Raw genomic sequence first — 16802 nt, forward strand, 5'->3', positions numbered from 1 at the left:
TATGTACCTTATCTTATAAGGTTTTACTCTCCATGCGGAATATATAGTTTAATAGTGAAAGTTTTTGTAAAATTCCTAAATAAATTTCATTCACGATTATGAGGAACTCGCATTGTATCGATTAATAGAACTGTATGCGGTCACATTAGTAGAATCTTTTATTTAAGAACAATACCGATAAATTCTCAACTTAAATGATTTATCCCCTTATTTATGTTACAATAGTTAATGGCTGCTACATAAAATTTTCACTTTATTTGTCATTTTCAGAAAATTTATTAATTCAGAACTTCTGGCCAAGTAAAAAAAACAGTTAAAAAGAATTCAAGGATTATATTTCAAATATCTCTTGTATTATTTCCATCGAGGGTATTTAAATTAAATCGTCTAATATTCTCAGAATACGGATTTTAGTAAAGAGATCATTAAATTAATTGGAATTAAACGTAATGACTAAAAATAAATAAGTAATACGTCACAATGCATTTAGACAACAATTGCCAAACCGTCTCCTAGAAACACATCCATCACAATTGTCATAATTATACGGTATTAAAATATTGACAAAATCTCGAGTAGGGGCATCGTCTGGCTCAATGTCTGTAATAGGGTTTATATCACAAAAATGCAAAAAAAATCCAAATTCTTTGGTGACGGAGTACCCAAACCCCGTGTTGAAATGGGTTAGTGAAGAAAACGTAAATCAAGATAGTCCGGCTTCGCTGCTGAAGCTGGCCGCAAAAGTCGTTGTGGCCAATGGTGTAAAAGTGAAACGCGACGAACTTCCTCGCAATCTCTTAAGGCTAATTCGTAATGGTCATAAATGCAATAATCCTGAGTGTAATCGTAAGTAATTAATATAAAAAAAGTATTTCTGTGTTATTTTTTTGTAATTGCAGGCGTGTTCTTCGACGAAAAACCATCACTATATTATGAGTTTTTGATTGTGCAATACTTATGTTCCCACTGTGAGTTACGTAGAAGAGAAATTGAGGTAAAATATCCTAAATGTTTTTTGATGAGAGATGCCATAATTTATGGACTTTGGTAACATATATTTAATAAATTATTAAATTAAATTGTGTATATTACTATTCATGAAATTTTCCTAAATGTATAGTCTTGGTTGATACAATAGGTATAAGCTGTTAAGGTCAAAAAGAGTTTGAAAGAATGATTGGATACGCAGACGCAGATGAGTACTTGTGACGATACATCACAAGAATGACAATGGGTATGCGATTCTTGACAGTTTTCAATCATTTTTCTCACGTTTGTCAAATTAGCTTTTGATCGATACGTCACTTAAAGTTTCTTAAAAAGTTCATGGCACAATGTCCTTAATAGGATTTAGACCAAACATAGAAAATTCTTCTCAATACCCACCTGTAATACATAATAAAATTATTGATCTTGAAAATGGAAACAAAGACCAAAACCCCTCGTTGTTGGAATTGGCTGCTAGAACTCTTGTTCTAAACAAAATTAAACTCGAACCTGGTGAAGTGCCTTCCCATCTCGCTACTTATGTTGAAAACGGACACAAATGCATCATTCCCGATTGTAATCGTCAGTAAAATGTTGGTATATTTTTTAATAATACTTAATTAACATAAATATGTTTTAGAGGTATATTTTGTCAGGGAGCAGTCACGATTTAGGGAATATTCTCTGGTCATACATGTATGTGCCAGATGTGAGGAGAAATACACAGAAATCACTTCTATCTATTAGCTACAAATATTTTCCTATAGAAATCAAAACTATGGAAGTAAAAAAGTGATTATATTGTTGCTTAAAGAAATCTTTTGTATTAAATTCTTTATTTTGGTTTCGAATCAATAAATAATAAACTATTAAATTAATGTATGTGTATTTATTATCAACTATTCAGGATAATTTTTTTGGTAGGTTTTTCTATAGGGCTTCCTATAACACAACATGGTCAAATAGTTTCGAAGAACTATTGAAGACTTTTTTGTTACAAAAATGCTGCAAGTTGAACTTTCCTCATCAATGGAATCCAAAGACGTACTTCGCAATAAACCAAAATCCTGACGCCAAGGACATCAAGCAACGGACACAGAAAACCGGTTTATCCAAAAAAGTGCTTCAAGTAAGCCCAGTAACATATCAAGTTTTACTTATTATTTTAATATTGTTAAAATATTTTATTAATAAACTCTTTTGTTCTAGGTGTGGTTCCAAAATGCTCGCGCCAAATGAACAAGGAACATAATGAGACAAGAAGGCTCTCAAATCAACAGCAATCAGCCACAGAGACCAAACGAGTCACCTTCAAGTGGTTCCACCATAATGGACACCAACAGTATCTCCCACCAATCGCTGGATGACTTCAGTGATATTTATTAAATGTAGATATAAACACACATGTTCCTTTTATTAGTTATAATTGTAAAACTATTATTTTAAATAACATTCAGTATTAATTATCCTTCTTTTAGTTCGTGGCACAGTTTCAACGTTGTTAAAGGATGTCTTAAGAAGAAATCAATTTACTTTAATCGATAATAATAATTTGATTATTATCACGACCTCACAATCAAAAAATTATTCAATACAAATTACAAATTACAAATATTTATAGTAATTTGCACGATTTTAAAGGCAAGAATAGAGCTGTTTGTATATAATACTTGTGAATACATGTGCAATTGATTTCGCATAGTATAATTGTAGCAAGAGCAAGACCAATCTGATCAAAATCCGAGATCTTCCTGGGGAATGATTGGACTTGCGGGGTTGGATCCGTTAGCTTCCCACTGCCACTGATTTGTGGAGTGGTACTGAGCCCCAGGACCACGACAAGGTGGATCCATCCTGGGGAATTGTTGGAGAGGCAGATGCATACATACTTATGAATATACTTTAATAAAATGGCAGTGGGCATGCGTCTTACGATTCTTGACAGTTTTTAATCATTGTTTAAAGGTTTGTCAAATTGGTTTTTGTTCGATACGTCTATTAAAGTTTCTTAGAAAGTTCATAGCACAATGTCCTTAATTGGATTTACACCGAAAATCGAAAATTCTACTGAATACCCTCCGGTTTTACATAATAAGGTTATTGATCTTGAAAACGGAGAAAGAGACATATGTCCTTCGTTGATAGAATTGGCTGCTAGAACTATAGTTCTGAATAAAATCAATGTCGAACCTGGTGACTTACCTTCCAATCTCGTCAATTATATTGAAAACGGACACAAATGCATCATTCCTGATTGTAATCGTTAGTATAATGCTTGTATATTTTTTAATTAGATGTAATTAGACTGAATTAACATAAATATATTTTAGAAGTATATTTTGTCAAGGAGCAGTCACGGTTTAGGGAATATTCTCTGGTCATGTATGTATGTGCCAGCTGCGAGCAGAAGTACACATAACTTCTGCCTATTAGCTACAACTGTTTTCCTATGTAAATCAAAACTTTTCAAGTAAAAAATGAGAGAAATGAGAATGTTGCTTAAAGAAATTTTTTGTATCAATTTTGCTAATGTTATAAATTATAAAATACATAATAAATTATTAAATTAATCTGTCTTTATTTTTTCATTACCACTTATTCAGAAACATTTTTTTTGGTTAGGTTATTCTAAATGTTTAGGCTTGGTTTATACTAAAGGTTTAAGTTACATGTCGACGGCAAAAAAATTTCTGAAAACGATTGGTAACACAGATTCTTGACAGTTCCCAATCAACATTCTAGCGTTTGTCAGATCGATTTTTCAACGATACGTTTATTAAAGTTTCTTAGAAAGTTCATAGCACAATGTCCTTAATAGGTCTTACACCGAAGGAAAATTGTTCTGAATACCCACGTGTAATCCACAGTAAAGTTACTGATCTTGAAAATGGAGAGAAAAACAAATGTCCCTCGTTGATGGAATTGGCTGCCAAAACACTGGTTCTTAATAAAATCAAACTGGACCCTGATAAAATACCTTCGCGCTACGTCAGTTATGTTGAAAACGGACACAAATGCATCATGCCTGATTGTAACAGTTAGTATAATGTTTGTATATTTTTTAATTAGATGTAATTAACTTAAATATATTTTAGAGGTATATTTCGTCCAGGAGCAGTCACGGTTTAGGGAATATTCTGTGGTTATGTTTATATGTGCCGCCTGCGAGGAGAAATACGCAGAAATTACTTCTGCTTATTAGCTGCAAATCCTTTTCTATGTGAATCAAAACTATTAAAGTAAAAAAAATGTTTTTATTGCAGCTTAAAGAAATTTTTAGTATTAAATTTTGTAATTTTGGTTCGGAGTTAAAAATTACTTAATAAATTAATAAATTAATTTGTGTGTGTTTATTTATTAGCAACTATTCAGGAAAATTTTTTAGGTTAGGTTTTTCTAAATGGATAGCTTGGTTAATACTATAGGTATAAAAAGAGTTTCGAAGAACGGTGGGTGATGCAAACGCCTGTGTACTTACGAATATACCGATCAGAAAGCGTTTCGTCCAACTGAATTTTGAGAGACATCATGCACAACAAATGCATCAAAATTTTCCCATTATTTTGCAGACATTTACTGTCTCTGAAGTTCGTGATGCCTCTTCCAAAATTCAGTAGAATAAAACGATTTTTGATTGGTATATTAATAGAATGTACATGGGCATACGTCATATGAATGTTGACAGGTTCCAATCAACATTGGAACATTTGTCAAATTGGTTTTTGAACGATACGTCTATCAGAGTGTCTTAGAAAGTTCATAGCACAATGTCTTTAATAGGATTTACACCGAAGATCGAAAATTCTCCTGAATACCCTCCAGTTTTACATAAAAATATTATTGATATTGAATATGGAGAGAAAGACAGATGTCCTTCGTTGAAAGAATTGGCTGCTAGAACTGTAGTTCTGAATAAAATGGAAGTCAAGCCTGGTGATATACCTTCCAATCTCATCGATTATGTTGAAAACGGACACAAATGCATCATTCCTGATTGTAAACGTTAGTATATTGAACATATTTTTTAATAAGACTTAATTAACACAAATATATTTTAGAGGTATATTTTGTTAAGGAGCACTCACGGTTTAGAGCATACACTCTAGTCTTGTATATATGTGCCAGCTGTGAGCAGAAGTATAAAGAAATTACTTGTGTCCGTTAGCTACAAATGGTTGTGGCTTAATGAAATATTTTGTATTCAATTTTGTAATTTTGCTTAAGTTACGAATTACAAAATAGATAAAAAATAAATTATTAAATTAATGTATGTATATATTTATTAGCAATTATTCAGCAAAATTCTTCTGGTTAGTTTTTTCTAAATGTATAGACTTGATTGATACTACAGGCCTAAGGTACATGTCGAGGTTAAAAAAATTTCAAAAAACGATTGGTGACATAGATGGGCATACGTCATATTAATCTTGACAGATTCTAATTAATATTCGAACGTTTGTCAGATTGGTGTTTGAGTGATACGTCTGTAAAAGTTTCTTAGAAAGTTTATAGCATAATGTCCTTAACAGGACTTAAATCGAAGATCGAAAATTCTTCTGAATACCCACCTATAATCCGCAGTAAAATTGTTGATCTTGAGACTGGAGACAAAAACAGATGTCCCTCGTTGATGGAATTGGCTGCTAGAACTCTTGTTCTAAATAAAATGAAATTGAAACCTGGTGAAGTACCTTCCAGCCTCATCAGATATGTGAAAAACGGACACAAATGCATCATACGTACTTGTAATCGTTAGTACAATGTTTGTATATTTTTAATAAGATTTAATTTAACATAAATATATTTTAGAGGTATATTTTGTCAGTGAGCAGTCACGGTTTAGGGAATATTGTATGATCTTATATGTATGTGCCAGCTGCGACAAGAAATACTTCAATCGTGTCTATTAGTTACAAATATTTTCCTACATGAATCAAAGCTATTAAAGTAAAAAAAAATGATTATATTGTTGCTTAAAGAAATCTCTTGTATTAAATTCTTTATTTTGATTATGTTCCGAATGAATAAATAATAAATTATTAAATTAATATTTGTGTATTTATTTATTAACTATTCAGGATAATTTTTTGGTTAGGTTTTTCTAAATGAATAGACTTGGTTCATACTATAGGTATGGTGATGCAAACGCATGTGTACTTATGAATATACCGATCAGAAAGCGTTTCGTCCAACTAAATTTTGAGAGACATCATGCATGACTAATGCAGCAGAATTTTCCCACTACTTTGCAAACATTTACTGTCTCTGAAGTGCATAATGCCTCTTCCAAAATTCAGTAGAATCAAACAATTTTTGATTGGTATATTAATAGTATGTCTATGGGCATATGTCATATGAATGTTGACAGGTTCTAATCAACATTGGAACGTTTGTCAAATCGGTTTTTGAACGATACCTCTATCAAAGTGTCTTAGAAAGTTCATAGCACAATGTCTTTAATAGGGTTTTCGCCGAATATCGAAAATTCTTCTGAATACCCTCCAGTTTTACATAATAACATTGTTGATATTGAAAATGGAGAGAAAGACAGATGTCCTTCGTTGAGAGAATTGGCTGCTAGAACTGTAGTTCTGAATAAAATGGAAGTCAAGCCTGGTGACATACCTTCCAATCTCATCGATTATGTAGAAAACGGACACAAATGCATCGTTCCTGATTGTAAACGTTAGTATATTGAACATATTTTTTAATAATAATTAACACATATGTTTTAGAGGTATATTTTGTTAAGGAGCACTCACGGTTTAGAGCATATACTATAGTCTTGTATGTATGTGCCAGCTGTGAGCAGAAGTACAAAGACATTACTTCTGTCCGTTAGCTACTGGTTGTAGTTTAATGAAACCTTTTGTATTCACTTTTGTAATTTTGCTTAAGTTACGAATTACAAAATAGATAAGAAATAAATTATTAAATTAATGTGTGTATATATTTATTAGCAATTATTCAGAAAAATTCTTCTGGTTAGGTTTTTCTAAATGTATAGACTTGATTGACACTAGAGGTCTAAAGCAATTTCAAAAAACGATTGCTGACATAGATGGGCATACGTCATATGAATCTTGACAGATTCTAATCAATATTCGAACGTTTGTCTGATCGGTGTTTGAGTGATACATCTGTTAAAGTTTCTTAGAAAGTTTATAGCATAATGTCCTTAGTAGGACTTAAATCGAAGATCGAAAATTCTTCTGAATACCCACCTATAATCCGCAGTAAAATTGTTGATCTTGAGACTGGAGATAAAAACAGATGTCCCTCGTTGATGGAATTGGCTGCTAGAACTCTTGTTCTAAGTAAAATGAAATTGAAACCTGGTGAAGTACCTTCCAGCCTCATCAGATATGTGGAAAACGGACACAAATGCATCATACGTACTTGTAATCGTTAGTATAATATTTGTATATTTTTAATAAGATTTAATTTAACATAAATATATTTTAGAGGTATATTTTGTCAGTGAGCAGTCACGGTTTAGGGAATATTGTATGATCTTATATGTATGTGCCAGCTGCGACAAGAAATACTTCAATCGTGTCGATTAGCTACAAATATTTTCCTACATGAATCAAAGCTATTAAAGTAAAAAAAATGATTATATTGTCGCTTAAAGAAATCTCTTGTATTAAATTCTTTATTTTGATTATGTTCCGAATGAATAAATAATAAATTATTAAATTAAAATTTGTGTATTTATTTATTAACTATTCAGGATAATTTTTTGGTTAGGTTTTTCTAAATGGATAGACTTGGTTCATACTATAAGTATAAAAAGAGTTTCAAAGAACGGCTGGTGATGCAAACGCATGTGTACTTATGAATATACTGATCAGAAAGCGTTTCGTCCAACTAAATTTTGAGAGACACCATGCATGACTAATGCAGCAAAATTTTCCCATTACTTTGCAAACATTTACTGTCTCTGAAGTGCATGATACCTCTTCCAAAATTCAGTAGAATCAAACAATTTTTGATTGGTATATTAATAGTATGTCTATGGGCATACGTCATATGAATGTTGACAGGTTCTAATCAACATTGGAACGTTTGTCAAATCGGTTTTTGAACGATACCTCTATCAAAGTGTCTTAGAAAGTTCATAGCACAATGTCTTTAATAGGATTTTCACCGAATATCGAAAATTCTTCTGAATACCCCCCAGTTTTACATAATAATATTACTGATATTGAAAATGGAGAGAAAGACAGATGTCCTTCGTTGAGAGAATTAGCTGCTAGAACTGTAGTTCTGAATAAAATGGAAGTCAAGCCTGGTGATATACCTTCCAATCTCATCGATTATGTAGAAAACGGACACAAATGCATCGTTCCTGATTGTAAACGTTAGTATATTGAACATATTTTTTAATAAGAATTAACACATATGTTTTAGAGGTATATTTTGTTAAGGAGCACTCACGGTTTAGAGCATATACTATAGTCTTGTATGTATGTGCCAGCTGTGAGCAGAAGTACAAAGACATTACTTCTGTCCGTTAGCTACTGGTTGTAGTTTAATGAAACCTTTTGTATTCACTTTTGTAATTTTGCTTAAGTTACGAATTACAAAATAGATAAAAAATAAATTATTAAATTAATGTGTGTATATATTTATTAGCAATTATTCAGCAAAATTCTTCTGGTTAGGTTTTTCTAAATGTATAGACTTGATTGACACTAGAGGTCTAAAGTAATTTCAAAAAACGATTGCTGACATAGATGGGCATACGTCATATGAATCTTGACAGATTCTAATCAATATTCGAACGTTTGTATGATCGGTGTTTGAGTGATACGTCTGTTAAAGTTTCTTAGAAAGGTTATAGCATAATGTTCTTAATAGGATTTAAACCGAAGATCGAAAATTCTTCTGAATATCCACCTATAATCCGCAGTATAATTGTTGATCTTGAGACTGGAGATAAAAACAGATCCATCGTTGATGGAATTGGCTGCTAGAACTCTTGTTCTAAATAAAATGAAATTCAAGCCTGGTGAAGTACCTTTCAGCCTCATCAGATATGTGGAAAACGGACACAAATGCATCATACGTAAGTACTTGTAATCGTTAGTATAATGTTTGTATATTTTTAATAAGATTTAATTTAACATAAATATATTTTAGAGGTATATTTTGTTAGTGAGCAGTCACGGTTTAGGGAATATTATATGATCTTATATGTATGTGCTAGCTGCGACAAGAAATACTTCAATCGTGTCGATTAGCTACAAATATTTTCCTACATGAATCAAAGCTATTAAAGTAAAAAAAATGATTATATTGTTGCTTAAAGAAATCTCTTGTATTGAATTCTTTATTTTGGTTATGTTCCGAATGAATAAATAATAAATTATTAAATTAATATTTGTGTATTTATTTATTAACTATGCAAGATAATTTTTTGGTTAGGTTTTTCTAAATGGATAGACTTGGTTTATACTATAGGTGTAAAAATCAGGATCAGGAATCGTTTCGTCCAACTAAATTTTGAGAGACATCATGCATGACAAATGCAACAAAATTTTTCAATTACTTTGCAAACATTTACTGTCTCTGAAGTGCATGATGCCTCTTCCAAAATTCAGTAGAATCAAACAATTTTTGATTGGTATATTAATAGAATGTCTATGGGCATACGTCATATAAATGTTGACAGGTTCCAGTCAACATTGGAACGTTTGTCAAATCGGTTTTTGAACGATACGTCTATCAAAGTGTCTTAAAAAGTTCATAGCACAATGTCTTTAATAGGGTTTTCGCCGAATATCGAAAATTCTTCTGAATACCCTCCAGTTTTACATAATAACATTATTGATATTGAAAATGGAGAGAAAGACAGATGTCCTTCGTTGAAAGAATTGGCTGCTAGAACTGTAGTTCTGAATAAAATGGAAGTCAAGCCTGGTGATATACCTTCCAATCTCGTCGATTATGTAGAAAACGGACACAAATGCATCGTTCCTGATTGTAAACGTTAGTATATTGAACATATTTTTTAATAAGAATTAACACAAATATGTTTTAGAGGTATATTTTGTTAAGGAGCACTCACGGTTTAGAGCATATACTATAGTCTTGTATGTATGTGCCAGCTGTGAGCAGAAGTACAAAGAAATTACTTCTGTCCGTTAGCTACAAATGGTTGTAGCTTAATGAAATATTTTGTATTCAATTTTGTAATTTTGCTTAAGTTACGAATTACAAAATAGATAAAAAATAAATTATTAAATTAATGTGTGTATATATTTATTAGCAATTATTCAGCAAAATTCTTCTGGTTAGGTTTTTCTAAATGTATAGACTTGATTGACACTACAGGTCTAAGGTACATGTCGAGGTTAAAAAAATTTCAAAAAACGATTGGTGACATAGATGGGCATACGTCATATTAATCTTGACATATTCTAATTAATATTCGAACGTTTGTCAGATCGGTGTTTGAGTGATACGTCTGTTAAAGTTTCTGAGAAAGTTTATAGCATAATGTTCTTAACAGGACTTAAATCGAAGATCGAAAATTCTTCTGAATACCCACCTATAATTCGCAGTAAAATTGTTGATCTTGAGACTGGAGATAAAAACAGATGTCCCTCGTTGATGGAATTGGCTGCTAGAACTCTTGTTCTAAGTAAAATGAAATTGAAGCCTGGTGAAGTACCTTCCTGCCTCATCAGATATGTGGAAAACGGACACAAATGCATCATACGTACTTGTAATCGTTAGTATAATGTTTGTATATTTTTAATAAGATTTAATTTAACATAAATATATTTTAGAGGTATATTTTGACAGTGATCAGTCACGGTTTAGGGAATATTGTATGATCTTATATGTATGTGCCAGCTGCGACAAGAAATATTTCAATCCTGTCTATTAGCTACAAATATTTAATATATAAGTAAAAAAATGATTATATTGTTGCTTAAAGAAATCTCTTGTATTAAATTCTTTATTTTGGTTATGTTCCGAATAAAAAAATAATAAATTATTAAATTAATATTTGTGTCTTTATTTATTAACTATTCAGGATAAGTTTTTGGTTAGGTTTTTCTATAGGACTTCCTTTATACTATGGATTTAAGTAACATGTCAAGATCCAAAAGAATTTCGAACTAAAAAAAGAATGATTAATTGTTGCTTAAAGAAATCTTTTGTACTAAATTTTGTAATTATTTGTTATGTCAGTTAAAAAATACTCAATAAATCATAAAATGTAACTAACGCATATTTATACACCATTTAACCCCATAAAATATATTTTTTTCATTAATATCAAAATTTTTATGAATATCTTTAAAGTGAATTTTATACGAAAAGGACAAATAAGTACACAATACATATAAAATAGTATCTTGTTTATACGCATAATGCAAATAATTTTTCGAAAATAAAATGTCAAATCCATTAACGAGGTACATAAATAATTGATACGCTTTTGTCATTCTTCGATAATAAAGCCATAATGTTTTTAGTAAGAATTCTGCTAAAGAGATATCAGAGAAATCCAAATATTGTCGAACGTTTTGTATAAACAGATTGTTTCTAATAAAGATGAGAGAGTAAGGGTAATGCGCTTTTGATCTTGAAACTCTTTGTTAAGAGTATTGTGTAAAATATAATTAACGTCAAGAGTGGTGATATCCCGGTGCAAGTAAAATTGCTGATAATCAATTTGAAGTACGACTAGAGAAAACGTTTTTTGAGCTCGATGTTTTGTTGATTTTCATATATAATATTTATTTACACACGTTTTAACAGAGTAAAAACATTTGATTTAAACAACAAATAATCATTTCATCATGTGACATTTCACTTACTAATTCATTCTTTATGTCAAATCGACTTTTGACTGGGTTAACGTTACACGCATTTTAGAAAAATCATTTTGTCTAATGTCTTTAATAGGATTCATTCCGAAGAAATGCCACCGAAAATCATCTACGAGATTGACTGGATATCCAACGGTTATGCAGAAAAAGATTCGTGCTGTTGATGAAAGTAAAGTCGGCCCACTTTCGATGTTGGAACTGGCTGCCAGAACTATTGTGGCAAATAAAATCAAAGTCAACCCCGGCGATATCCCTTCCAACCTAGAGAGTTTAATTAAAAGCGGTTTCAAGTGCATCAATCCTGATTGTAATAGTTAGTATTACTTTTAAATATTCCCTAGTAGAAACTGCATCTTGGCACCAGCAGGAAATGGTCTGTTACTAAGCTGTGTCTCGATTGAAGCACAGCTGAGCTTTTAAGGTCCGGTTAGAAATAAAGAACATCCCTAATTACCTTATTCAAGGTCTTATGGGAGTATGGTCCGGATTCATTTCTACTAGGGTAATTTATTTGAACAAAATTAATGTGAGTATATTTTAGGAGTATATTTTGATGGAAGAAGATCACCGTTTAAGGAATATTTAATTGTTCAATTTTTGTGTGCTGACTGTGAGACTAAAAAAGATAGAATTGCTGCCAAATATCCTAAGTGTCTGAAAATGAGACACGCTATTCTACATGGACTTTGGGAGTAATAACATAAATATTTTTTATTTGTACATGTACACTATGTATATACTTCTACTAATTCAATTTATATATGTATTTGTGATGTAAAATAAAAATAGAATTTTACCTTACTTGTTGTTTATTGGAAGTTTACCATTAATAGCTAGGGGAAATATATTGCTGTTTAATTTAAAAAGAAACAAGCAGTAGTGGGTAAATAATTCCATTGCAGTTGATCTATGTGAGAAATTAAGACGCCAGTAGGAAAATTCTTACCATTTCGGAGGCGTATATGTGTAATCTTATATTGTTTTCGCCGGGAATTGTTATCGGCGGTGCAATTTAAGAAAATTGATCAAATAAAAGTTCGATATTAGTTCCTTAACGGTTGCCAATAAATCATGATAAGTCAATATAATCAGAAAATCCACGACGTGTACCGCATTGCTGATCGAAAATTATAGATGGTTCTATGATTTATCTACCAACAGTAACATGGTTAAAATCTACACATTTCCGGCACTTATTTCTTCCGTGGAACATTGCAAACTGTCGATTGAACTTCATTAGATATTTGATTAATGGCAAAAAAATACGACTCAGGCGCACCCGACTTGGCTGATTTATATTTCATCATTGAACATCCGTTACGTAACATAAAATGGTGTATTAAATGTTTAATTTTAAATTTGTATAGACTATATATAAATATTGTGGTAATGTTACCGAGAGATTTGCACCACAGTAAAAAATAAATGTACATATTTACTTTGCTTTGAGTAAAATGTTTGCCTGAAACATCTGCATAATATTTATTTAATTTGTTTTTATAGCGAAATTTAAATATGATATTCCGAATTTTATTACCAAAGTATATTTGTATTCTGACGGAAATTTGATACCAAATAAACTCTCCAATAAATAAATAAACGTGCATAAAATTTTATTATTTAATTAAATTCACACACTAAAAACAATAAATATGCGTATGCCATGTTATTAACAATAAAACTCGTGTAATGCATAAAATTTGCCCCCTTAATGCGTTCATAATCATCACGATCGTTTATTTTTATTAAACGATGTTTAGGGCCATCAATAAAAAGTTTGATAATAAGATAGACAATCGTCATAAATCAATCACATGTCATCAAATATTGATGATCGACATATTATTAAAAATGTTGTACTTACCTCAGTTACTATTATGAACTAACGCAGTTTTTAGTAAAAATGCGTTTTTATATTACATATATTTATTTATTAATACACATATTACAGAATACATATATAATATATATTTAGAGCATAATTTTAATACAGTTTTAATATCCGATATTTATTATATAGTGTTGAACAAAAAACTTACAGTGCTAATATTATAGAGTAGTTGCAAGCACATCTCCAAAAAGACATACACAGTTTTAATGATGTTTTAAAATCGAATTTTAACATGCTAACGATTAAAAGTTATATTAAAAATTACAATTAGTTAACATTTTAAATTTTTTTATGTATTTAAAACACAGTGACCATCAAAAGTTCATTAATTAAACAAATTCATTTAAAAGCCACTGGTACATCTATTATAAATATTTGCTACATTTATAGTTAATTATTACTATTTGGCAACTAGATTTATTTAAATAAAATCTATTCTTATATTATCAAATGTAATTTCTAGAGATTAGTTAATTCTAAACGATATGTCCTAGAAAAGCGAATTAACAATAAATTTATCTATAACTTGTCCATAACAGAAGTATTTTACATACAGAACATTTAGCAACAGTTGTATCTGCTGTATTAAAAGTCCTCTTCACATTTATTTATATGGATGTAAACATTTACACAGACAATGCAATATTTGTTTATCAAAAGAGGTTTAAAATTGAAATATAAAATATATGCTTTGAAAATAATACAACTTTTACTAAGCATTCCGAACGATTTAATCTAAATATTATACATAAATATTAAGTGTAAATTTTGAGAAGACAACCGCATACTTTCATCTTCCCAAATCTTCTTACATCTTCCTAATCTTCATCGCCGGTCAAAAACACCAGCGTTGGCGCATCATTTTTTTTTCGTTGTGATAAAATCTAAGACTTTATACAAGGTTATATCTTTTAATAGTTTAAAATTGCACTAATCATTTGTGTTTGATTAAAAATAGTTCAATTGGTCCGTGCATATTTGTTATAATTGATACATGTTACATTTGTAACAAGATTAAATCTACTAGATTAAGCAAAAAGCACGTAAAGTCTACGTTTACTAAACGATCCGTCTGGAAAAATATTTCGAACACTCTTTACACATCTAAGCTACAGAAAACCTCACAGGTACAAACACCATCCTATCAAATTTTATCATATTAATACCAGACAAAGGATTCCAACCGTTTTAGTTTTCTTTTTTCTACGTGTTTTTTGTTTCCTAGCATCGTTCTAAATCCAAGCAACAAACAATCAAACTTGGCTTTCAAACGAATTATTTAATCTTGGCTTATTCAATTTATAAGTTAATGGAAAGACTAATTAAGTTAACAAAAAAAAAACACACATTTTTATCTTTTATACACACAGAGTTAAGTTCCGACGTCTTAATTAGTCCTGTCATAGAAGCGAAGCGATTGTGTTTTTGTTTTTAATCTTAACGTACGTACGATAACATCAAGATCGACACATTTAATTCAATCCGCGTTATGTTCAACAGTTGCAGCCTGCAACTGAATGGAATTTGTATGATAATGTGCATTTCCTGTTAGAAAATCAACAAGTGCCTGAAGCCGTGAGGCATTTGCATTGACCTTTGAAATTGCCGCATTCCTTGCCAGGCAACTAACATCCAGTCTGAATTATGTACTCCGTGGAGAAAATTGCTTCTTAACAGAAAAATTCCTTATTTATTGGGGCCGCACGGAAAAAAGGAAATCCATTTGACAAGTATTACTTTGATTAAAAAATATATAAATGGCACAATTTTAATATCATTGATCGCGTACGGATCGACCTGATTCCAGTCTGATTGAAGCAGCAAATAATTTATAAATAACATCCCCCGTTGCGTTTCCGGTTCCCGTCAAATCAGGGCGCGGTACTGATTATTGTTGCGTTCGAAGAGTATTGCTGAATTAATGTAATTAGAGAAACTCATACTGTACCAAAACAACCGTGACTCGTGTACCGCATTGGACCTTTTTAATTCGCGTTTCTGCTTAATGCATCGAACATATTGTTTCGGCCACACAATTACTCAACAATTGCGGCGGCCTTCATTATGACTCCGTATCCACATTAAATTTTAATTGTTATACAGAACAGTTCGAAATTACAACGCCGCAATACGGGTCTGTTATTTTTGTTTTTTTTAATTTAACAGAAAAAAATTATTTGCACATTGTTCTCGGGGATCCGCCTTAAAAAATAAAATAAAAAACAAATTCACAATCGCATTCTACAGAATTTCATTTTGTGATTGTGTTCACTTAAAGTTAAATTAGGTTTAGGTTAACAGCTCCCGTGATGTAGTCCTCTCTCAGGAGCGGAACCAGAGTAGGCGTGCGTCTGAAACAAAACAACTGGGTAAATTTAATAATGCTAATACAGTGGAGGTGGGATATCAGTCGAGCGATTGCTCGCCCACCGCCTCCCCTTCGCTAAATTAAAAACAAATAAATGTTTGGCTTGTTTATCAGAATTGCATGGACTTGTTTATGCTTTAGAATAAATACACGTTACGCATATTAATTTTGAACCTGCTTTATGAATTTTTGAAACGATGTAAATTGATTTTAAGTAAATATACTGTTATATTTTCATAAAAACATTTCATAAAGGCACAGTAAATGTAAAATAATTTCAATGACGGGTCCAGACAGATGAAGAGGTACACAACAAATAATTTTCTTAAAAAAATTAATTTCGTTACGTCCGAGTCCATACATAAGCTCTGGGTTGTAATTTTTTTGTTTATCAATAAATTTTATATAACAAGTAAAAGTGTGCAATTTTAAAATCTGACAATGGGATAAAAAAATTAAATAAAATAATGTTTTAAGGCTCGTTGTGAATAATATTGACATATACAAAGAAAAGATTAATTTATAATTGAAAAATTACAATTCTTCAAAAAAAAAAAAATACGTCGGGTCATCTAACAGAGTTATGAACAACTCATTTAATTAAGAAAAAAAAAACTATTTAGTATTAAATATTTAAAAAAATCGATACTCCTACTATAATACAAATATTTACACAGCAGAAGACAGTTTACTTGAATTGCTGGTT

General features: G+C 30.9%; 5 protein-coding genes and 1 long non-coding RNA gene across 8 annotated transcripts in view; 5 read left to right on the forward strand and 1 right to left on the reverse strand.

The window, feature by feature from the left end:
• Positions 1–553: 553 nt before the first annotated feature.
• Positions 554–1073, forward strand: LOC126265897 (leucine-rich repeat-containing protein 58-like). The gene is made up of 2 exons (XM_049968751.1): positions 554–846; positions 900–1073. The coding sequence occupies exons 1-2, from the start codon at positions 597–599 to the stop codon at positions 1049–1051; spliced, it is 402 nt and encodes a 133-aa protein (XP_049824708.1). The 5' UTR covers positions 554–596; the 3' UTR covers positions 1052–1073.
• A 9-nt stretch (positions 1074–1082) lies between these two features.
• Positions 1083–1865, forward strand: LOC126265902 (uncharacterized). Its single transcript, XR_007548390.1, has 2 exons — positions 1083–1569; positions 1628–1865. It is a non-coding gene; the product is annotated as an uncharacterized LOC126265902 (long non-coding RNA).
• Positions 1866–2458: 593 nt separating this feature from the next.
• LOC126265877 (uncharacterized) lies at positions 2459–4324 on the forward strand. 2 transcript variants are annotated; one of them, XM_049968749.1, is made up of 4 exons: positions 2459–2952; positions 3000–3249; positions 3806–4024; positions 4083–4324. In XM_049968749.1, the coding sequence occupies exons 2-4, from the start codon at positions 3015–3017 to the stop codon at positions 4187–4189; spliced, it is 561 nt and encodes a 186-aa protein (XP_049824706.1). In that variant the 5' UTR covers positions 2459–2952; positions 3000–3014; the 3' UTR covers positions 4190–4324. The 2 variants fall into 2 exon arrangements, with proteins under 2 accessions (XP_049824706.1, XP_049824705.1); XM_049968748.1 differs by having other exon boundaries at positions 2459–3249.
• A 425-nt stretch (positions 4325–4749) lies between these two features.
• Positions 4750–6829, forward strand: LOC126265760 (leucine-rich repeat-containing protein 58-like). The gene is made up of 2 exons (XM_049968296.1): positions 4750–4989; positions 6723–6829. Exons 1-2 carry the CDS (start codon positions 4755–4757, stop codon positions 6827–6829), a joined length of 342 nt encoding a protein of 113 aa, XP_049824253.1. The 5' UTR covers positions 4750–4754.
• A 5024-nt stretch (positions 6830–11853) lies between these two features.
• On the forward strand, positions 11854–12647 carry LOC126266552 (uncharacterized). The gene is made up of 2 exons (XM_049970757.1): positions 11854–12150; positions 12379–12647. Exons 1-2 carry the CDS (start codon positions 11901–11903, stop codon positions 12531–12533), a joined length of 405 nt encoding a protein of 134 aa, XP_049826714.1. The 5' UTR covers positions 11854–11900; the 3' UTR covers positions 12534–12647.
• A 1104-nt stretch (positions 12648–13751) lies between these two features.
• LOC109605121 (KH domain-containing, RNA-binding, signal transduction-associated protein 2) overlaps positions 13752–16802 on the reverse strand; it is a 175443-nt gene continuing 172392 nt past the window's right edge. For both annotated transcript variants that reach the window (XM_049970563.1, XM_020021697.2), the window contains exon 8: positions 13752–16079. In XM_049970563.1, the coding sequence (XP_049826520.1) occupies positions 16007–16079 (73 nt within the window). In that variant the 3' untranslated portion in view covers positions 13752–16006. The remainder of the gene's footprint in view (positions 16080–16802) is intronic.

This window comes from Aethina tumida, chromosome 1, assembly GCF_024364675.1.
Source record: "Aethina tumida isolate Nest 87 chromosome 1, icAetTumi1.1, whole genome shotgun sequence".
NCBI lineage: Eukaryota > Metazoa > Arthropoda > Insecta > Coleoptera > Nitidulidae > Aethina > Aethina tumida.

What these genes read in the sequence shown, in the direction of transcription:
- LOC126265897 (XM_049968751.1), top strand. Translation starts at nt 597, where the DNA reads ATGTCTGTAATAGGGTTTATATCACAAAAATGCAAAAAAAATCCAAAT. An exon ending in CAATAATCCTGAGTGTAATC is followed by an intron (nt 847 to 899) that starts GTAAGTAATTAA and finishes TTGTAATTGCAG; the next exon opens with GCGTGTTCTTCGACGAAAAA.
- LOC126265877 (XM_049968748.1), top strand. Translation starts at nt 3,015, where the DNA reads ATGTCCTTAATTGGATTTACACCGAAAATCGAAAATTCTACTGAATAC. An exon ending in CATCATTCCTGATTGTAATC is followed by an intron (nt 3,250 to 3,805) that starts GTTAGTATAATG and finishes TGTCCTTAATAG; the next exon opens with GTCTTACACCGAAGGAAAAT. An exon ending in CATCATGCCTGATTGTAACA is followed by an intron (nt 4,025 to 4,082) that starts GTTAGTATAATG and finishes AATATATTTTAG; the next exon opens with AGGTATATTTCGTCCAGGAG.
- LOC126265760 (XM_049968296.1), top strand. Translation starts at nt 4,755, where the DNA reads ATGTCTTTAATAGGATTTACACCGAAGATCGAAAATTCTCCTGAATAC. An exon ending in CATCATTCCTGATTGTAAAC is followed by an intron (nt 4,990 to 6,722) that starts GTTAGTATATTG and finishes CATATGTTTTAG; the next exon opens with AGGTATATTTTGTTAAGGAG.
- LOC126266552 (XM_049970757.1), top strand. Translation starts at nt 11,901, where the DNA reads ATGTCTTTAATAGGATTCATTCCGAAGAAATGCCACCGAAAATCATCT. An exon ending in CATCAATCCTGATTGTAATA is followed by an intron (nt 12,151 to 12,378) that starts GTTAGTATTACT and finishes AGTATATTTTAG; the next exon opens with GAGTATATTTTGATGGAAGA.